At 53.2% G+C, this 20,924-nt stretch overlaps 8 protein-coding genes across 8 annotated transcripts; 4 read left to right on the forward strand and 4 right to left on the reverse strand.

The window, feature by feature from the left end:
* The first annotated feature begins 322 nt into the window (after positions 1–322).
* BO97DRAFT_379365 (H/ACA ribonucleoprotein complex subunit NOP10) lies at positions 323–1,159 on the forward strand. The gene is made up of 5 exons (XM_025693163.1): positions 323–419; positions 485–497; positions 568–680; positions 760–812; positions 867–1,159. The coding sequence occupies exons 2-5, from the start codon at positions 486–488 to the stop codon at positions 887–889; spliced, it is 201 nt and encodes a 66-aa protein (XP_025546142.1). The 5' UTR covers positions 323–419; position 485; the 3' UTR covers positions 890–1,159.
* Positions 936–2,792, reverse strand: BO97DRAFT_269449 (rRNA-binding endoribonuclease). The gene is made up of 2 exons (XM_025690974.1): positions 1,891–2,792; positions 936–1,840 (listed from the first exon to the last, which is right to left on the reverse strand). The coding sequence occupies exons 1-2, from the start codon at positions 2,671–2,673 to the stop codon at positions 1,328–1,330; spliced, it is 1,296 nt and encodes a 431-aa protein (XP_025546143.1). The 5' UTR covers positions 2,674–2,792; the 3' UTR covers positions 936–1,327.
* Positions 2,793–5,801: 3,009 nt separating this feature from the next.
* On the forward strand, positions 5,802–7,655 carry BO97DRAFT_269482 (uncharacterized protein). The gene is made up of 7 exons (XM_025690975.1): positions 5,802–5,824; positions 5,891–5,931; positions 5,994–6,318; positions 6,383–6,487; positions 6,555–6,928; positions 6,993–7,060; positions 7,121–7,655. The coding sequence occupies exons 3-7, from the start codon at positions 6,118–6,120 to the stop codon at positions 7,558–7,560; spliced, it is 1,188 nt and encodes a 395-aa protein (XP_025546144.1). The 5' UTR covers positions 5,802–5,824; positions 5,891–5,931; positions 5,994–6,117; the 3' UTR covers positions 7,561–7,655.
* A 359-nt stretch (positions 7,656–8,014) lies between these two features.
* BO97DRAFT_447185 (M18 family aminopeptidase) lies at positions 8,015–9,927 on the reverse strand. The gene is made up of 2 exons (XM_025698739.1): positions 8,144–9,927; positions 8,015–8,090 (listed from the first exon to the last, which is right to left on the reverse strand). Exon 1 carries the CDS (start codon positions 9,835–9,837, stop codon positions 8,293–8,295), a length of 1,545 nt encoding a protein of 514 aa, XP_025546145.1. The 5' UTR covers positions 9,838–9,927; the 3' UTR covers positions 8,015–8,090; positions 8,144–8,292.
* A 176-nt stretch (positions 9,928–10,103) lies between these two features.
* Positions 10,104–12,147, reverse strand: BO97DRAFT_400954 (glycoside hydrolase family 71 protein). The gene is made up of 4 exons (XM_025694314.1): positions 11,728–12,147; positions 11,616–11,668; positions 10,925–11,566; positions 10,104–10,869 (listed from the first exon to the last, which is right to left on the reverse strand). The coding sequence occupies exons 1-4, from the start codon at positions 11,876–11,878 to the stop codon at positions 10,294–10,296; spliced, it is 1,422 nt and encodes a 473-aa protein (XP_025546146.1). The 5' UTR covers positions 11,879–12,147; the 3' UTR covers positions 10,104–10,293.
* A 666-nt stretch (positions 12,148–12,813) lies between these two features.
* Positions 12,814–14,406, forward strand: BO97DRAFT_357504 (zinc-dependent alcohol dehydrogenase; the record flags this gene model as incomplete). The annotated part of the gene is made up of 5 exons (XM_025692211.1): positions 12,814–12,979; positions 13,033–13,128; positions 13,190–13,417; positions 13,491–14,068; positions 14,128–14,406. The coding sequence occupies 5 exons, from the start codon at positions 12,814–12,816 to the stop codon at positions 14,404–14,406; spliced, it is 1,347 nt and encodes a 448-aa protein (XP_025546147.1).
* Positions 14,407–16,530: 2,124 nt separating this feature from the next.
* Positions 16,531–18,003, forward strand: hapX (bZIP transcription factor HapX; the record flags this gene model as incomplete). The annotated part of the gene is made up of 1 exon (XM_025692208.1): positions 16,531–18,003. The coding sequence occupies one exon, from the start codon at positions 16,531–16,533 to the stop codon at positions 18,001–18,003; it is 1,473 nt and encodes a 490-aa protein (XP_025546148.1).
* Positions 18,004–18,719: 716 nt separating this feature from the next.
* On the reverse strand, positions 18,720–20,863 carry BO97DRAFT_400965 (mitofusin complex protein UGO1). The gene is made up of 2 exons (XM_025694315.1): positions 20,374–20,863; positions 18,720–20,321 (listed from the first exon to the last, which is right to left on the reverse strand). The coding sequence occupies exons 1-2, from the start codon at positions 20,758–20,760 to the stop codon at positions 19,203–19,205; spliced, it is 1,506 nt and encodes a 501-aa protein (XP_025546149.1). The 5' UTR covers positions 20,761–20,863; the 3' UTR covers positions 18,720–19,202.
* Between the last annotated feature and the right edge of the window lie 61 nt (positions 20,864–20,924).

A 20,924-nucleotide genomic window follows, 5' to 3' on the forward strand; every position in this document is an offset into this window, starting at 1 on the left:
TTTACACCAATTGGGGAGTCAAATAGCAGCCAGAGTAGGACTCTTTATCAAATCATAGTGAAATGATATAGCAGATGCACATTAGCATCACAATAGAGGTCCTATCCTCACTGCCCACATCCCAAGAACTGTGTTGTGCAGACAAAAGTCAATAATCAACACTCAAAGACGGAGAGAAAGGAAAAATTTCCCAGTGAGAATTCGCTTGAGATCTTTTAAGAGTGTGACGCTGACTCAGCCAAAACTGCGGGCGGTGTGAGCAGGGTCCGTGCGCTGAGCTTTTTTGCGGCCCCAAAAATTTCCTGCGATTCCCAAGCGGCCGAGCGGTTGAGATTATTCTTGCAATTGAACGTTAACCCCACGACGACACTCGTTTTTGCCTTTAACAAGTCGACCACAGCTGTCAATCATTCATTCAAGTACGTTGCCGTTGACGATGTAGTGACTGCCGTTGCAAATGCTGGTGCTAACTACTATACTCTAGGATGCATCTTATGGTATGTTTGCACAACTTATCATGTGCACCACAAGACACTCGGTTAGGCTGGAAACTCACATGCGCGATAGTACACCCTGGGCGAGGATGGCAAGAGGATCTACACCTTGAAGAAGGTCCTCGATGGCCGCACCACCAAGTCGGCCCACCCTGCCAGATTCTCTCCCGATGACAAGTACTCCAGGTGCGTTCGGATATCATGAACCCAAGATGGTCAACACTCTTCCATATTCAAAAGTGCTGACATTTCTTCTCGCATCTAGACACCGTGTCACCCTCAAGAAGAGATACGGTCTTCTCCTCACCCAGCAGCCTGGTACGAGCTACCCCGTGACGCACATGCACGATCGAAGCTAATCCCCCACTTCAGAGAAGGAGGCTGCTCAATTGTAAAAGGCGAGACGATGAGGCAATAGTCGCTTGATATACGCACGGTGCTTTTGAATCATTTATTGGCGAATGGGGTTATCAATGGTCTTTGAATGGATGATCAAACCATTTCTTTTTATCTTTCCAGTTTGTGCGGTGTCCGATGATTTCACATGTGGGAAAAGTAATATCATTCTTGCTGCCCATTTATTGGTGATTTATCTCGGTCATAATTTACCATCTACCAATGGAAAGGCATTTGTTCCATCTATGTCCATTGCGTAGTGCATGTACATGTAGCATGTCTACCTCAAGCCACCGAAAGTCAAATCACCATCATAATCCCGTAGTCGTCAAGACCCTTTGAAAACAGCCGAAGGGTCATCAAACTTTTATGCCAGACGCCATTCCAAATGGATGCAAAGAGGAGAAGAAAGAAAGCAGCGAATCCAGTTACCATCATTACCGCTTTCTCGAGTTCACGTTCCTGCCAGCTCCTACACGCACGCGACCATGTCTATTACGCTCGCCACTGAGGATACTGGGGAGATAATCCTCATCCATGAGGTCGTGCTCTTTACGCATTCTGCGATTCTGCTCCACAGTGGCGCGACTGTACTCCTTCTGATCCTCCGCGAAGATGAGCTCCGTACCCCAACCACCCTTGCCACCGCCGCCCTTCCACTTTCCGTTGGAGCTGCCATGAACTGGCTTAGGAACGCTGTAGACGTTTCCTCGGTTGTTCCACTGCATGTTCTTCTTCAGGTGCATTGTGAACTGCCCGTTTGAATTGGTCGTGCAAGACACCCGAGTGAGGGTATCCTTACCACAGCGCGGGCAGAATTGCTTGTTCATATCCTTGGTAGTAGAGAAACAAGCATGGCAGCGCTTGATGAAGGACTTCAGGTGTCGAATGCGCTGCAGCGTGGTGGTCGAGAGAAGATTGAGGTTCATTTGGAGTAGAACATTTTGACACTGTATGTATCATCAATATGTGAAGTCTCAATTTGTCGAAAAGTACATACCGCGAAATCAGTGGTCATGGTAGCGACTTGCATGACCTTTGGCTCGGGGGCCGCAGACACAGAGCTGGCTTCGTCGCGGGCCTGCCGCTTCTTCAAGTTCGAGGGCGTAATCCAGCCATCGTCATCGTCGCCATCGTCAGAGCCTTCCTCCTCATCTTCTGCTGGAAGTTCCGCGTTCTCTGCGACGACAACCTCCGTCTCAAGCTCCTTCTCTGCGACGTTCAATTCCTCCAGCTTCGCATCCTTCAGGCCCTCCGCGATAGCATCAACTTCGGTGCTCGCCGCTTCCGCCTCGGTGTTCTTGCTCTCTGTGATCTCCTCAGCCTTCTCGTCGGCAGGCTTGCCGGCTTCTTGCTCAGATTTGTCCTCCTGCGCAACCGAAGCAGGCGGCTTGCCGTTCACCTGTTTCTGGCCCGGTACGCTGCGCAGTCTCCAATCGCCGCCGTTACGCTCACATTCGATTTCATAGGCGAGGGCGATAACCTCCAGATCAGTTCTACTGAGCACGGCCCGGTCACCAGTCTTGCGGGCGAACTCGCTAATCACAGCAACACTCTTGGGAGTCGGGGTGCGCTGCTTCAGAAAGGGCAGATATAGAGTTTCAACACGCTGGCGAGCCGCAGGATCCCGAATCTCGTTCACAACTGAGGGAGTAATGAGGAGTTCTTCGCTTTGGGCGAGAAGGGTCGAAAGTGGCGGGGTATTCTTAAGGATTGGGCCGGCATCGAGCACGATCGTGTGGACGGGCTTAGGAGGCGTTCTGGTGGTAGTTGCGTCCGCCATGATGGCGATGTGTATATCGGATATTTGGCGTCTGTGTCCGATAAGAACCTTGCCGATAAATAGGTAACAATGTGGAGGCTTTCTGACTGCAAAAAAAAAAAAAAAAAGTTGTTGATGTCGGAGACGGAAATTGGATGGAGGGAATTTCTCCCGCTGGGTCTGTGCGCTTATCCTTATCTTAGCGTCTCCCTCTTCATCTCCTACTCCGTACTCCGTACTCTTTTCGAACTCCTCGAACAGGAAACTCCTTCGTGACGTACGTATCTTGTTCGACGTACACAATGCGTCATTTGGTCTGAAGTATATTGTCTCAGGGGACTCGGACACATCCACGACAGCCACGGATGCTCCCCCAGTTCCCGGTTACGCAGATGGAACGATTCCAAATCACATGGTCTTGACAGGTCAACTCGACCAGATGCCTCGACTTGTCATTTGAGACAGCTCCAGAAAATGTCACATGGCAGCCTCAACCGCAAAGAAGGAAATCCACTTCTATAATTCGCAGTGTACGAAAATAAGAAGAGGCTTTGCCTTAAGGCAAAAACCACACGAGGTTCTCCAAAATCACGACGATTGCATACATAGTTCGATTACGCACGGAGTTCTCCGATTGAGCAAGGGCCTGCCTGGCTCGTATTCGAAAATGCTCGAAGTCAAAGGAGTTGATACAGCCCGGCTATGTTCGCATGGCGCGCACGAACCAAAGTACGCTTCCTGCGACCGTCGTGGCCATGCTGTGGACCAAGGTGCAGGTGGACGTTACAGTAGGTGGCGAGCTGGAGAGGCGGAGACGGAGTTCCTGGGACGGAGTCATGTCTGTCTGGTGTTTGATATGATGAACTAATGCAGGTTTCCATGATAGACTGCAGGGTGACTGACAGCATGGCAGCTGATATGCTGACAGGTACGAGAGTATTGGCATTTGGTCGAGACTACTGAAGATCTAGAGACATCATACAAGCCTTCCCTATAGTCTCAAATTTTGTTGGCCTGAGGCAACGCACATTGTTCTGGAGCCAAACATCCTCATGCAGAATAAGGTGCCGATGTCGCCTGAGAGGAATTTTCTAGTCCTTGTTGCGAGAGGCTGGGCTGCTAGACTAGCCCAGATTGCGATCTGGCGAGGAGAAGTCAACAAGCACGACCTTATCGCATGGCGACGGAGTCTTCACGTGTGCGCCCGGGTTTCACCTCCTCATGTCTGATCCATGTTGATGCAATTAGAAATTCAGGGCGAGACATTGACAAAGCCCGGCACGGCCGTATGCCAGGGCCTAGCGCTGCTTCATAAAGACTCGAAAACGAATTGCTGAAGTACGGAGTAGATATAACTCGCGCCGAGATAGTTACCGGGAGTACTGGGTGTAGTTGTGGAAATTCAAAGCAGGCTGAGCCCCTGTGCTTGGCTATCGCCTATGGAGCAAAACAATGCGCTTAGGGCTGGCACATCGTATTGCCTAACCGCAAGTCTTGATATTCCAACGGAAATTCTACTATCGACGGACAGAGTTCGAATCTTCCAATACCAACAGGCGTGGCGTTCGAAGTCGGTTAAGATCATCTTTCTAACAATCCAGGAGAAGGAGGCACCGATCAGCCAATTGATGCAGTTTGACTTGCGACTATCGCTGCAGTCACGGTTGTGATTGTCACCGCAGATGCCAAACAACATGCTTGTTTTCCCTTGAGGACGCCTAGTCGTGGCCAATTGGCCTGTCCTTCCAGCAATCGTTTAGTCTTGAGGCCCAACATTGCGATAAGAATGTCAATGAGTCAACAGAACCATCTGATGATGAGTGGAATCGGCGCTGGTTGGTTCTTTTCCCTGGCCGAAGGCTTGGGCGCTTTAGCGGATGTGATCTATCACTTCTTTATTTACCATCGGCGTTTCAGTCCAATGGCGACAATTAACTAACCTATGCAATTAATTAATCAACCACACATTCTTGACGTCCACGGATTTCCATGTCATCTCACGGGTCGCACTGGATTTACCAACACACAGCAACACAGGCACCCATTGTTCGGTACTTTGTTCTCCCCTTCCCCCCTCCTCCCCCCTGCAGGTCCGTTATTACATGTGGCCCATCTCCGTGCAGACCCAGAGATGAGGGAAATGACAGATCGCCGCTGCCACAAAAAAAAAGGGAGAGTCAAAGTACAATTTGGATAATGGGATTATAGGTTTACTCCACTGCGCCCCTCTCTCCCTTCACAAAAGAAGTCTCGCGGCTACTCGTATCCCTTGCTCTCTCTCTGTTCATCATGTTGGAAAGATGTCTAGTCCCTGCCTTGTACGACAGAAGCTAGAAGTGTCCTTGCTAGGGCGCGAATATAGAGATGCCAACCCCAGGGAAACCGAATCAGTCGCACCACTTCCCTGTTGGACATTGGAAAGGTGACCGGACACCATCCCTGCTGCAGCCCTCCTGGGCTCTGCGCCGGGGGGAAGGGGACTGACAGCTCCGCTCCAGTGTCAGGAGCGTAAGCACCCATCTGGGACCCACGATCTGCCTGCATCTGTCATCCCTCCAGAGAATTTGGGCGCACTGGGAGTACACATCGTAAAAAGGCTTCGTCCGGCCTGGAGCACAGGTACTTACGACGCCGACTCGAGGTAGTCTATTCCGTACGCATTGTGCGTATGGATTATGCAAACATCAAACCATCTGCATAGACTACTCCTCATCTGCGCCCAACCAAAGGGAGAGTTTTTGGACATATCGGCGATCTATCGCGCAGCTCCACTTTTCGTCTCAATTGACTGGCTCGGGGGATTTGGTGTCCATAGACAGTGGATACTGCCATCATTAATGACACCAGAAGGCTGGATCTGGTCGCTTGGTCCTCTGCTGTGCGTCGACCCTAAGTGCAGTCTGCGTCGCAGCCAGAATGGTCGATATCACACAGAAAGGCAAACAAATATCCAATCCTAACACCAAAAGAGACAACGGGGAACCAAGAACCTCTCCACTGATTTCTACTTATCGAACTAAAAGTTTAGTGTGGCTTCTCTCCAAAAATTGCTTGATTGCCCTCTCCCTTGCTTGCTTTTTCTGCCTTCCTCCTTCTCTGCACGCCCCATGATGTCTTAGCTTTTGCCTGCAGATCCGGAGAAGGGTTAGGACAAGAGCGAAGATCTTCACGGGTATGATGCTGCTGGTCTGCTGGTCTGTGTTGCATCTCGACTTTCTGACCGTTAATGGGTCCGCAGGACAAGAACTAGTTATAACCCTACCATCTCCTCCTTCCCCTGTGAGCAAGCCCCCCTCAGTGTTATGCCACATATTGCTTTGTCGCTGATCGGGGTCACTTAGGCCCCAGGGTTTATATGTCTCAACTTTTCAGACAAGCATACGGAGGCCCGTATAGTTTTGAGTCATCGGCCGTGGGAAGATACGACACCGACGCATTGATCGGGCGACAGTCCTGGACACAACAATGACAGAAACCCACTACCTTCATGGACGCTCCGAGCATGAAGCGGATGGATCATACATGTCTCCTCGTGGGGCCCAGGCTCTCGCTGTCAGTGTAGTTTTCACCACGCTGGCAACACTCTTTGTTAGCGCTCGCATCTATACTCGAAGATTATTGATGAATCGCATGGAACCTAATGACTGGATGATCTTGATCGCCTTGGTACGTATCTTAGTAGAGCTTCTGCATATGCAAATTCCTTCAGACTTGACTGACCACTCCCCAGGTATTGTCATTTGTCTTCATGGCCTTGTTCATCGTAGAGGCTCTGAACGGGATGGGTATGCGCCAGGTAGACATACCGCCCCTTATTCTCGAAACGCAGATGAAGGTATGGGGTTCCACTCCAGAAGCAATTGGCCTATGTACGGTACTAACCCTTCGCCTAATAATACTAGGCCTTTTGGCTTACCATCCCATTTTACAATGCCGCCTTGCTCTGCGCCAAGGCCTCAATCCTCATGCAATACTTTCGTGTCTTCCCAACAAGACGTATGCGCCGTATATGCTGGGCCATGATTGCTGTGCTCGCCACCTACGGGACCTGGGCTGTTCTGAGTGCTTTTCTCAACTGCGTGCCCGTGACCAAGTTCTGGGATCCCAATCTTCCTGGGTTCTGTCTGAGCTCGGAAGGCCTATGGTTCTCCAATGCCTCGATGCACATCACCACTGACCTGGTGATCCTCGTCATCCCAATCCCAGCCTTGTTGGCTCTGGAACTGCCGAAAAAGCAGAAGATTGCGTTAATCTCGATTTTTGCAATTGGTGGATTGTGAGTCAGCTTGCCGCCAGCCAAGGGCCAGCAAGAGTTCTAAATGCTAACGAGCCATTCGCAGTGTATGTGTTACCAGCGTCTGCCGCCTAGTCGCTGTCAAGAAGATCTCCGACTCCTCCGACCCAACCTGTGAGTACAACCCAGTCCCCGCAAAGAGGGAATCCCGCATCTAACCCACGAGCACAACAGACGACAACGTCGGCGCCGCATCCTGGTCCGCCATCGAATGCAACACCGGCATCATCTGCGCCTGCCTTCCGACCCTCCGCCCACTCATCTCCCGTATCCTGCCCCATCTTCTCTCCACCCTCAGCGGCGGCCGCCAGGCCTACGGCACGTCGCCCTTGTCCGGCGGACAGGCGCCCACCTACTGGAACGGCACGGGTGCCACGGTGACCACGACCATCACCACCCACCTCGACGACCTCGAGTACGCCCACTGCGCCGGCGACGCCGACCGCTACCTGACCCTAGTCCCTGGCAACGACGTCAACGGCCAGGGCAAGCTCATGGTCCGTGAGACCCATCCCGCCGAGGATCTGAAGGAGGCGTTCGCCCGCGAAGAGCCACGGGGCGATAGTTCGTCGTCATCGACACCGCCCCGAACGCGCAACATTTTGGGTTTTTAGTGACTGTTGGGAGAGAGAGAGAGAGAGAGAGAGAGTTGTGCCCATGTGCCATATCACGGAGGACGCCGAAGATACAAAAAAGAAGCAACGGTTGTTTTGTTTTTCTTTTTCTTTTTCTTTTCCTTTTCAGTATATATATATATACAGGAAACGCTATACCCCAGCCCTCATTTCTCGACTCTAGTTGATATGTTCTTACTTCAACCGCGGTTGTCCTGTGCTCTCCGTTCTTTCCTTGTGTTGTTCTCTTTCCTTTATATATTATTTTCTTTACTTTTTACTTATGTTATACTTTACATGACTGGGGTGATAATGGGTATGAGTCATTCTGTGGGACTGGAGTGGATGCATGTTGCTTCATTCGAATAATGACACGCTGTGATATAAGGTACTGATGGCTTGGGGGACGATTAGTTCACCTTTTAAAAAAAAGACTATAATGAGAGCCTGACGTTCCAGCTCTAAGAGGTCCGAATCAGGTTGCAACTTCACGATCGCGTTCAGCTAGTTTGTCGATCGTGTCAAAAAGCCTGGTACTAACATTACTATCGTAGACGTGGGCGTGATTTAATTCGACACTTACAGCGTTCTATCGCCGCGTCTAATCGTGATATATATTCTAGGCTGCACCCGTAACTGCTACCGCTAGCCAGAAATTGAGGTAGGACTAGGCAAGATTCCGCACAATCAGCAAAGCTCGGCCCCATCCGTCCTCTACTCTACACGCTTGATCTAGAAGTCCGCAAACTCGGCATCCACCTCCTCGAAGTAATCGAAGAAGCCCTTGAACAGTTTGACACCTAAACCGGGATCGAGACTACCGGTGGTGGCGCGGATGCTGTGCATGCTGAGTTGGGGGATGCCCATGTCGATGGCGCGCATGCCGATGCGGGCGCTGGTCATGGGGCCGATGGTGCCGCCGCTGCGGGAGTCGTTGCGGATTTGGAAGACCTGGAGGGTGGCGCCGCACTTGTCGGCGACGCGCTTCATGAAGCCGTGGCTGACGCTGTCGGTGGTCATGTGGCCGTTGGAGTCGGCGGAGACGGCGACGCCGACGTTGAGGCGCGGGGCGTGGTTCTCGAGGTAGACGTTCAGGAAGTTGGGGTTGACGGAGTGGATGACGTCGGAGGAGACGAGGAAGCTGTTGGCGACGGTCTGCGCGAGGAGGTTGGGGCCGAAGGCTGCTTCCGCGGCGAAGGCCTCGGTAATGCGCTCGATGATGCTGGACATGAAGTTGGAGCGCGCGCCCTGCCGCAGCAGACTGCCGATCTCCTCGTCGTCGAACATGCCGACCATCTTGATCGAGGCCGGCGACGCGCTGTCCGGCGACGCGAGCAGCGCCTCCTGCGCCGCGTAGCAGCACAGCTTGTCGTCGATGCGGCCCGCGAAGATCAGGTCCTTCTCCAGCCCGCCCAGCTGCGCCGGCTGGCTGTCGTACAGCTCGAGTTCCCACGAGACGATCGTGTGGGGGTCCTGGATCTGGAGCTCGCGCGAGATCACCCGGACCAGCTTCTCGGGCTGCGTCGCCGCAAAGCTGCCCGCTTGGAAGGCTGACGGGCTGTTGGAGGCGGTGGAGAAGAGGTCCGAGTTGTCGACGCCGATGATGGGCACCATTTGCGTCTCCTTGTTGAAGGGGCCCTGGCTAGGGGCGCCGAAGTGCGGCGCCAGCGTCGGGATCCGCGCGATCGGCCAGTCGAGCTTCACCAGCTTGGCCTCGATCTTGCCGCTGCTGGGGTCGCGCACGAGCACCCGCCCGCCAATCGAGAGATCCCGATCCCACCAGGTCTCGTTCAGGGCCCCTGCGTAGGGCGCCACGCCGAGCTGCACAAACCCGGCTTTGGTGGGCAGCTTCGACACCGGCTTCAACTTGGCGGTGAGGGCGTCGATGTGACCGGCCACGATCGCCACGCCATTTCCGCTCTTGTATTCCTTGCCAACTGAGAAGGCGATGAAGGCGCTCGAGTTCCGAGTGCAGTAGTATTTCCCGCCACGCACGAGCTTGTTCGTCCAGGATTCACGCTCGTGCAGGCGCTTGTATCCTTTGCTTTCGAGCTGTGCAGTGAATGCGTCAACGGCGTGGAAGATGGTCGGGTTGGCGGTCATGAAGTCACAATAGGGCTTGGAGTATGCGGCTGGGTCGATGGAGGCTGCTGGAGTGGCTGGTATCGTGTTTGCTGGCGAAGGACGGGCATGGTCGGGGAACGGCCCGGTCTGGGAGGAGGCTGGACGGTGGGCCAGGGCGGCTTCTCGAAGTTCAACGAAGCTCTTCTTGGCCATTTTAGAGAGAATGGATTTGTACGGGAGTGTGAATTAAGGTATGATGAGGTTGTGGAGAGTGATGGAAGTCGAAAAGAGGGAAGATGAAAGGACAATTGCAGATTGGGGGAGGGGAGGGGAAGAGTCAGTCAGAGATGCGGAGAAAGAGGCGGAGGGAAAGGCGGAGCTCCGGTCATTGCTTTGCATCACCTGAGCTGAGCTGCTTGACCGACTGCGGAGATCTTCTCTCTCTTCTTCCTTCTTTGGTTTCTTCTCCACATCCTTCAATAGTATCTGATTAATTGCTGTTTAAAGTGGCGATCATAGCTCATTGCAAACAATCTCCTGTCACAACAACTTATCCATCATTCTCTCTTGTACTTGTGTCACACCTTATCTACAGCCTGGAGCCATATCTCCATATCTCCATATCCCAATCCGATCCTCACGATATGCCCTGTCGTCAATTCACTCCCTCTAGTCGCTCGATCCCACAAAACAATTCCAATTCACATTGCCATCCTCGCAGTCCTCTGTGATGGCTGGTCCAGTTACCGAGGCCATCACCTGCTCGTCGCGCACAATCGTAATTCTCACCTCCCCTGTTTGTCCATCAAATGGAATCGAGCAGTGGTGCACACCCACCCCCGGAGCTTCAAGGATAGCAGGCTCACCTTCCCCAATCTGGATGTGGATTTCACTCGGGCTGCCCACGATTGCGCTGACAAATACGCGATCCTGCGATACATCGCCCGGTCTCAACTCCTCCTGGCCCACGCCCGGGTTGTTGCCCGTCGTCCCGTTGGCACTACCAGCGTGACTGGGATTCACTCGGTACCAGTACACGATCTTATCTTCAAAAGATAGATGGTCTCGGGGTCGGCTGTGGTCAACCATCCCGCCGTTCCGGTAAGCGTCTATGTAATGCGGTAGCAGCGCCCTCCAGGCATCGTGCGGGTGACCAAAACAATAGCGACCTGCCCCATCGGGGACGCCGGCCTCGTGGATGGGTCCGATATAGTGTGCCTCACCGTAATCATTCCAGCTGATAATCTGCGATGGTGGAGATCAGTCACCGACGAATCGAGGATTAGCGACTTGACCATACCTGGACGAAAGCGGGTTGTAATCTCATGACCTGCTCCCAACGATAATGCCAGAGATCATCGCCGCGCCACAGCCAGTTTTTATCCCACTGAGGCAAATTCGTATAGAACCAAGGCGAGACGGGCATCATGTACGGTCGACCAGCCAGGGACTGCATCCAGTGTTCGTCGCTGGCCGTGCTTTTCTGCTCAGCGCCAATCGGCCATGCGTCCCAGCTGAAGGCACCATCGACGACGTGGAGGTGGTCCACGATCGCGGCAGGGCCGCAGTCGGGCCAGCTTGGAACGAAGAAGCAGTTCGTGGCCCGTTTGATGTCGATCCAGTCCTCTGCATTCGACACGCCTATGAAGGTGGAAACCAACGGCCTTCCTTGGTAGAAATACTGGGCGCTGCGTCGCTGGAAGGTGTTGATGTAGTGAATGACACGCTCCACGGGCCACGGGCCTCCTGAGCCATAGTCAAAGGAAAGGAATAGAGTGAAATTCCCGATCCTTTCCGCAGCGCTGTAGGCATTCTCAAGGACATGGTCGGTGTAGCTGTCCTGTGGAGCGATGTTGAGTGCAAAGCCATCAATATGGCACTTCTTGGCCTCGATGATATCCGACTCCCACTCCTCGGGGGTCATGGCAGCTGCGCATCCCACCTGTAGTAGGGTTAGTTGTGCACTACTTGTTCCCAACCGGATTGCTTACGATGAAATGGGCGAACACGGTCTTTGGTCCAGTTCCGGAGGCGGCCGGCCTCGCTAAGGCAAGCAACAAGATAAGAAACCGAGACTAGAGATGCAGGACATAGACGACTAACCTGGGTAATAAGCAGGGCCTGCCTCCTGGGCGGGCCACGAACTGTTCGGCCAGCTTGGAGGCTGATTGTCGGGCTCAGGAGAAGCAAGATGTCCATACTTCTCTTTGACATGTTGCTGGACGCGATCCAGGAAGTTTCCGAAACGTCCCATGGCGGTTGTTGCGAGTGAACCAGACACCACGCGAGCTAGAAGAGATCGGACCCCGCTGATACGTGTCTTAGGTCAGTAAAACACCTAAACGGCCGTGGGAAACAAATCCAATGGCCGACGTAAGGTTTTGGAAGACGAGCGAGTCGACCAAAATAGCCGTGCCTAAACGTTGCTGATGAGACAGCGAGCGCCGAGACAATGTGGGGAAGAGCTTGGGAAGGCCTCTCATCTTTTTTTTTTTTTTTAACTTAGCAACAACCGCAAGTCCCTGGTGTGTGCAGGCATCATGCTACCTGTTCGAATCGAATGAGCTTCACAGCAATAGTGCTCAGCAAAACAAGCCACGGTGACCGGTCATGTGTCGAGGAGTCAGAATGCATTGTGTCTGTACTCTGTACACAGAACCGGTGTGGTTAAGTGGATCCGCAAGAATTCCATCAATGATTTCCGACGTGGCCGAACAGCAGCCAGCAGGCACAGTTGTGTTGTTTGCTTGTTTGATGTAGCATTTATGTTTCAAAGGAGGGCTCTCATTACTGCCGGAGATTGTAGCAGATTCAACTGAAGATAAGAACAACAGTGGGTGATTGATTGATTGATTGAATGCGGAGGAATTGAAGATGGATGACGTCATGGCAGTTCACAGCTCGATTGACTCTTGTCCATGAATTGGTAATCATTCTAGAGCAATATCGCCAATCGATAAGGACGTCAATCTACTATACTCTGGGGAATTAATTCCCATGGAACCGGGTTTGAGGAGAAAGAAAACGACGACCTCACTGTGATGTCAGCCGCAGGCGGCCAGATCGCCGTGGATTTATTACCGCAACAATGTCCCACGATGATAACGCAATTCTAATTCACTTTGCACATACATACATACTCATTTACACTCATAGCTCAGAGGGTCTATTGATAACTGATCTGTAATAATGGCAGCAACCCAGGCTGCTAACTTCGTCGAGAAGATGGTCGGACACAGTGGCAATGCCACCGTCACCACCGACGTGAGCAACTACGCCAAGGGGGAGGCTGGACAAGACACTGGAGAGAAGATCAAGGCTACCATCTGGCAGGGAAAGAACACGGTCGAAGTTGGTAGGTCTTCATTAATGTGGTGAGGCTGGCAACCTCTTCTGACAAACTTACAGTGGAAATGCCTAAGCCAAGGGTTATCGACGAGGAAGATGTGATCGTTAAGATCACCGGTAGTACGATCTGTGGAAGCGACCTTCACCTCTATCATGGTACCGTCCCATGTCTTGTTTGTAAATCATCCAACAGCAAGCCTGACTCAGTTCTCCACAGGTGTCATTCCCCAGCTGGAGAAAGGCGACGTGCTCGGCCACGAGTTCTGCGGTGTCGTCGAGAGTGTCGGGCCCGGCGCGAAGAACGTCAAGGTCGGAGATAGAGTGGTGGCGTCTTTCCCCATCTCTTGCGGCCAATGTAGGAACTGCAAGAAGGAACTGACCTCCGTTTGTGAACGGACGAACGAAAACACCGTCACTAATGCCATGTACGGAAAGCGAACCGCAGGTAAGTCTTTGATGTGAACAGTATCCCCGTGGTGCAGTGGGCGCGGACAGCGTGTTGATCCAAGTCCTTATAGGCATGTTCGGATACAGCCATTTCACGGGTGGCTTTGCTGGCGGGCAAGCCGAGTATGTCCGTGTGCCCTACGGAGATCAGAACCTGCTGCCACTTCCCGATGATGTCCCTGATGAGAAGGGTCTCTATCTCTCGGACGTCCTGGCCACATCGTATCACTGCGTTGTCGACACCGGTGTCGACAAGGGCGATGTGGTCGCTGTTTGGGGTGCCGGGCCGATTGGCCAAACAGTGGCCAACTTCAGTTTCCTGCAGGGCGCAAGTCGAGTAATCATCATCGACGGTGGCGAGGCATCATGGCGCTTGGACTTTGTCAAGAGCAAGATGCCCAAGATTGAAACGATTGACTTCACCAAGCTGCCTCGTGGGGAATCCATCACCTCTCAATTGAAGAAGATCGTTCCTGGTGGCCCCGATGTAGCGTTGGATTGTACATCGGGAGAATTTGCCAAGGGATGGGCGCACTACTTCGAGGTCCTCCTGGGAATGGAGACTGACACCTCAGAGATGCTGAACGAGATGATCACTTCCGTTCGACCCTTTGGACGGATCGGTATTACCGGAATTTATACTGGCTTTGTAAGTCTCGCCATTGGACTGAATGATTAGAAGTCAACTGTTACTGATGTGTTGAACAGACAAACCACTTCAACATTGGTGCTTTGATGCAGACTGGTATCCGCTTGATCGGAAATGGCCAGGCTCCGGTCCACAGATACTGGAAGCATTTGTTGGAGCTCATCCGCAAAGGAGAAATTAACCCGCTGGATATGGTCACGCACCGGGTACGTCTGGATGACATGGCCAAGCTGTACGAGCTCTTCAACAGTCGCGAAGAGGGCATCCAGAAGGTGTTTGTCGAAACCAAGCATTCATTTCCCCCCGCCGAAGGAGCACCCACTCTGGTTGAATTGTAACGATTGATGAGTAACGGTGGCGTCTTGACAGCATTCAAGGTTCCTTAGCCTCAGAATGATGGTTCATGTATCTATATTGTATACTGTAATGTCGAAATGAAATCTAAGCCACATTCATACGACGATCCACCTAAAGGAGAATTCTCGGATCAGAGAGGGGAAAGGAAAGGGCTGATTGCCTGCAGCGAATCGAGTGAGCGAGAATCGGGGCGGGGGACTCTTGACTCACCATCCTTGCTGAAGGGCACGGCCGTGCTCTGAAAGAGTTTGGCTAAATGCAAGACGTTGGATTTATTTGCTGGTGCTATGACGCCAACTCCGAGAGTACAGTACCAGCGTCCAAGCACCCTGGGCCACGCAAACACGAACGCATTCTACACACCAGATATAAAGATGCCCGGTTCCCTGCCTATGCTCATACTGAGATTTCAGTTACAGGAGAGAGCCGATCAGAATCGGCCCGTTTGTCGCCTACTTGTTTCCGTTCTTCGGCATTTGAGGTCGGGATGGATCCGGAGATGACTGGAGCTCCACGCATGCAAGGGCTTGGATTGATAAAGGGAAGAGTTTGCTCCTCCACTTCCTCCTCTCCTCTCCATTCGACTAGGCTGAACCAGGTTAAGGGAGGCGTTTCTCAAGACTGATCATCAATGTTTCTGGTTCGTACATTACGACACAGATTAGCATGGAATTTCCCGAAAAGGAAAAGTGGGATCAGATAAGATCAGGCGACGGGGGGATAAAGTGGTGCCGAGGCTTTTCATTCCCTCCTTATGGGTCGCCAGCTTGTGTCGCAACTTTCCGAGGACGACCTTGCGAGCTTTATTACTAACAGAAATCGCCAGCGGCGATGGCATTATTGGCCTTCAGTCTCCGACCTCCGTGGCTAATCAATGCGCGCTTCATAAATAGGGTAACCTGGCCCGAACTGTTTCCGGCACAAGCTCGGATTCTACGCCGACTTTCGTGAGGGTGTTTGTCAGACCCAGTGCACCAAATGGCGAGCCTGGAATTGGGGGGTTCGCCCCTTGCTAGATGCTAAAACACTTGGCGGAGGAGAAAAATCACTTCTGTCTCCATCTCATCCCGGATGCCCGCGTTCATCGCGGATAAAACTTTGGGAAGAAACCATTGACCAACGGGATTGTGGCCAAGGCGAAAAAGACTCATGTACTGTACCCACACAGGTGGTGCTGGTGAGATGAGAGAATTTGTGTCGACCATGGATAATTATTGAGTCATGGTAGTCATGATTCTGTCAGTGAAGTAGAGTGCCATTGAGGTGCAGGAGTTCGCGCTTTTGATCTTTCGGCATTGTAAATAGAGTATTTTCAGCTCACTGACACAGCTGTCAATAATAAAAGGCGCTTGAAGGTAGCTACATAAGTCAGCCCTACTGAAAAGCGTGGACAGCAGCATCAAACTCTCCAAAGAGACTATGAGATAAACTCACTCAGCATTCGAGCTCCATCCAGCAATCCATACCCTAAACCCCAACCTCGTCCCGGGTTGGAGAATTGATTGATTGATAACCCGCGTTCTACCACGGGACGGACGAATGAGGACAGGCAACGAGGGTCGGATCCACTGCCACTCCGAAGTCGGTGAACGCGCACGATAATCTAATCTGATCCGATCGTTCATTTTTCCCTCTGTGATTCCCCCTCCTCCAGTCATTCCCTTTTCCTCCTCCATTCTTCTTCTTCCTCGGTCGCTCTTCTCTGCCTGATCTGTCCTCTGCTTCACCCTCCTTTTAGCCTTCCCACCTGCCCATCACATCTTGACTATAAACCTGTCAATTCAGGGCCAATTGCTGGCCTTGACTCTACTTTCTATCTCTCCGGGTTTGCAGCAGCAATTCCCTTGTCTCGCTTACCGGCTGAAGGGGCGCACTTCCGCTCTTCCGGCCGAAGCGATCCAGTGACACCACCACAACTCCCACTAGAATACCGCCTTTCCTTCTACTGGTTTGTCCTCCGCCTTTCTTCCTTACCTTTCCGAACAACTCCTCACCAGCATCATTTCCACCACTTCCACCACTTCCACCTCCACTTTTCCACCCATGATATGTCCACTGATCACACCACAGGCTTCCTCTAAGAAAATAGAGGATTTTCTACCATCATGGCCAGTCCGAATGTTCCCTCGATAGCACCTGGTCCGGGTCCAGCGCCGCTCGCTCCCGCACTGGCTGCCAAGCCAGCCATCTCACCGTCTCCTGGTCCGGGCACTCCCGGCTCCGTCACCTCCAAGGAATGGGTGATTCCTCCTCGTCCCAAGCCCGGTCGCAAGCCGGCCACCGATACACCACCCACCAAGCGCAAGGCTCAGAATCGAGCTGCGCAAAGAGCCTTCCGCGAACGCCGAGCCGCCCGCGTCAACGAGCTCGAGGATCAAATCAAGAAAATCGAAGATGATCACGAGATTCACATCGCGACCTTCAAGGAACAGATTTCAAGCCTGTCCAGCGAAGTCGAACAATGCCGGAGTGAGATGGCCTGGTGGCGCGACCGTTGCCATGCCTTGGAGAAGGAAGTTTCCGTCGAACGCAGCGCCAAGGAAACCTTGGTGCGAGAGTTCCGGACGACGCTGACCGACAAGAGCTCCGACAAGGCCCCTCTGACCCTTATTGCGGCGAGAACCTCGGCCGAGGATCGAGTGACCAGTGATCACGGAGTGGCGACCGGAGGATCTACCACCATAGTCGAGGAGCCACGTGAGGAGGTTCCACTGGGCTGCGGCGATTGCTCTTCTGTTCATTGCCAGTGCATCGAAGACGCTTTCGCCATCCCGGGGGTCGAGACTCGGTCCTCTCTGGGCAAGCGGCCTGGCAGTCCAAGTCTGACGCGACCCGAACCCCAGATCAAGCCGGAGCCAGAGGAGATGGAGATTGACTTCACCACGCGGTTTGCCGCTCCTCACACCATTCAGGACGACCCTAGCACCTCCGTCTCCTCACCGGCCGTAGATCCATGCGGATTCTGCCAGGACGGAACCCCCTGCATCTGTGCGGAGATGGCAGCTCAGGAGGAAGAGCGCCGGAGAAACTCATTTGAGAACAATCGGCTGGCACCCATTCAGAATCTGTCTCAATTCACTCCCCCCCCATCTGAGGGCGACGTTCGGTCCGAGGTCACTTTGCCCCCAATCAGCGAAGCCACCAACCCGTGTGCCAATGGACCGGGAACATGCGCACAATGTCAGTCCGATCCACGGCGGACCCTTTTTTGCAAGACGCTGGCGGCCTCCCGCTCCGCCAGCGCTGCCTCCTCGGGCTGCTGCGGCGGTAAGGGCGCCGACGGCGGCTGTTGCATGTCTCGCGGTGCCAATGCTCCTCCTCCCCAACCCAGCGCCAGTTCGCGACGCTCCAACACTCCCTCCTTGACTCTCTCCTGCGCCGATGCCTTCACCACGCTCTCCCGGCATCCCAACTTCTCTCGAGCAAGCGACGACATCTCCGCTTGGCTTCCCAAGCTTCACACCCTACCCAAGCCCCAAGAGGTCGCGCCGCCAGGCTCCCGAGCAGCTCTCGAAGTCGAGGCTGCCAGCGTCATGGGCGTCTTGCGGTACTTCGATCGACGCTTTGCCGATAAATGAAGTGACGGCCCTCCCTTTTCTTCCATTTCTGTGCACTTTCCTTTTCTCTTCCCATGTGATACCCAAGACCCGATTCATGACTGTCTGAGTTTGTATTATACAAGACTACCTTCTCACCCCTCTACCTCATTCTCCCATGCCGCTTCCGCCTCCACCATCCCACCCTCTCTCCCCACCTCTCCTATCTCTCTATCTCCCTCACATCCCCGCCAGTCTACATCATTAATGCTCCAAAGACTCATTCAACCCATGATTCTCCATCCCCTCTTATGAACGGGTACACTCTTTTTTTTCCCCTCCCCTTTCCTTCCATCAGTGCCTAGTCTCCCCCCTTCCCGCACTGGGAAATCCCTCCCGCCCTCAAAAGAAAAAGTTAGGACCTGCAAACCCTCAACTCCGGAATCCACGATATGATCACATCACGACTGCAAAGCAAAAAGAACAAAAAATACAGCGGCACCAGGGGGTGCTGGACGGACGAGTTCAGGCCAACACCTAGTGTTTAATGATTCTAGATGGTGTGCAATGAAATGAACAGGCGTTTTTGGCACTTTCATGGGTAGAGTTTTTACGTATGCGTATGTGTCTCTGTAGAAGTTGCCTTGTTCAATCTGTATTCCCGTATAATGAGGGGCTGGCTGGCTGGCTTGCTCTGTCCTAGGTCGGGATGAACTGGGGCTAGCTGGTTGCGGGGATACCTTTGGTAAAGCTTTCCAGCCAGCTCTTTTTCATTACTCGGTCACGGGTGGGCTTGGTTCCGTGCGCGGTCGGTTCATAATTGGATGCGTCGCTAGATCGGCACCAGGTCAAGCCATCGACCCCATTGGACCCAACCAACACCAATACTCCAAAGGCTGTCCTTTCCTCCAGTACAATCTGCTACGGCGTAGACAGAGGATATTGTAAAGAGGTAGTAAGTGAATATCCAGTCCGGAAAACAAGGGATGGAGAATAGAAATACACTCCGTAGCAGCGTTAGACGGGGTTCATATTATAAAGATACACGAGACATCATTCCACTAGAATGGGAAGAAGATAAGAAGTTGAGATGAGAGAAGTCGGGGTAAAAGATGGTATGCAAGGAGAAGAGAAAATGATATCGCTAAGGTGTTTTACAGATCGCCGCAGTACGCGAACGATGAAGTGAGGTTCGTTAACTTCTTTTGCTTCACCCAATAGAACGCTCGTCAAGATGAGGTTTAGAATCGACCTCCGCTGATCCTGGTGTCGTCGTCGCCCGTCCCGCCAACCGTGCCCAGAAGGTTGGCACCCCAGATACCGGCAATCCCCCACATGCCGATGCGCCAGCCCCGGTACAACCCTTGGATTCCCTGGCCCTGGCGTTTGCGGTGGGTGACGGGCTTCTTCAGCAGTTGGCGCGCGCGTTCGCCCTCCGGTGTGGCTTGGACTCCCTCCTCATAGACGATTCCCCACATGGTGCCCACGATACCCCTGTAGGTCTGGGGAGTTGGTACGATGGTCTCGACCTGAGGGGTAAGGTCTTCGCTTGCGGGAGGTTCGGCCCGTGCTGAGCTTCCTGATTGCTGACGGATGCTAGGGGAAGTGAATGTTGCGATCTGGGCGCGGCGCAGCACAGTCTCAAGCGGAAACCGGACAGCCAATTCTAGCCCCGAGCTCAGGAACGTGAAAAGGCTCCAAACGGAGGGATTGAGCACAGGGTCGAGGGAAAGATAGGATTTGAGAATCAGCGGGGTCGTGTTGGTGATGAAGTTGGGCAGGCTAGAGTGAAGGACCGTGATGGGCACCAGGTGGGACGGGATGGTGCAGTTGGGAGTCGGGATTTGGCGGATAGCTCGCAGCAGAGAGCGCGGGCCGTGTGTGGCGGGGGTCAGGATGAGGAAAGTGCGTGCGGTATCGATTGGAGAAAGGAGCATTGCCGACAGCGACGAGGAGATGAACGACAGGAGTAAGGTCGCTACGGGTGAAGTTGACGTCAGAATGTCGGCTGTCATCGATGAGGTAACATCTTCCTCCGGCAAGCCGACGATGGCGGAGAGCAAACTGCGGATAAATGTATTCAAGGTGGGTAGGAGAAGGGAGTAGATGAAGGTAGCATTGGTCGCCTTCCAGGGCGAGGTCGGGCCACTGGTGGACCAGAGTTGGGAAAGCACGTCCATGAGCGAACTCGGGTTCTTGATATTGAGAGCATGTCGGGATGGGGTTGTCGAGGAAATGTAACCACTTCGATCGGTGATATGGCGGCGGTGAGGCTTGCGAGATCGCGATGTTGAGGGAGAGGGAGCTCGAGGTGCTGCGGAAGTGAAGTAATTGCTTTCGTCATCCGACGACAATGAATCCTAGAGCTTGGAGGTGAGCTTCCAACCACAATGCGAAGCCACTTGAACATACGTCTTCGTCGTAAGAATCGATATGGCTTCCGGGACCCGAAGATCGGTGGTCATGCATGGCCCATTGGCCGTCTGTCGCATCGCCGGGCGCGACGTAGGCCTGCAGGATGGTTTTGGCAACATCGAAAGGCTGAGCGGTCAAGACACTGGTGTAGCGCCAGAGGGCCTGGTCAAGAGCGTCGCGGATCCAGCTGGAGACCGAGGGAGAGCTTTCAAGGTAGTCGGAGTAGTCGAGATCGGGCAGCAGATCGCGTGCCGAACCGCCAAAGACTTGCGTGGCCGACGATGACGCATCTGGAGGGGAGGCAGCATGGCCGGTGTCCAGCCCCAATGAGGGGGGGAAGTAATAGGGGCGGAGGGGATTGGGCCCTTCCAGAGGAGTGGACATGATAGGGAGGAAAGGGGGAGCCGTTAAAGAGAGAGTGAACAAGAGAGTATCTGTGTTTGTAAGTGTTTAGAAGGGGGAGTAATAGAGAGAGAGAAGAAAGAAAAGAAGGAAGAGGGAAGACTGAGAAAGACTAAACTTACCGAAGGAAGTGAAGCCGAAGGAAG

This window comes from Aspergillus homomorphus (assembly GCF_003184865.1).
Source record: "Aspergillus homomorphus CBS 101889 unplaced genomic scaffold BO97scaffold_77, whole genome shotgun sequence".
NCBI lineage: Eukaryota > Fungi > Ascomycota > Eurotiomycetes > Eurotiales > Aspergillaceae > Aspergillus > Aspergillus homomorphus.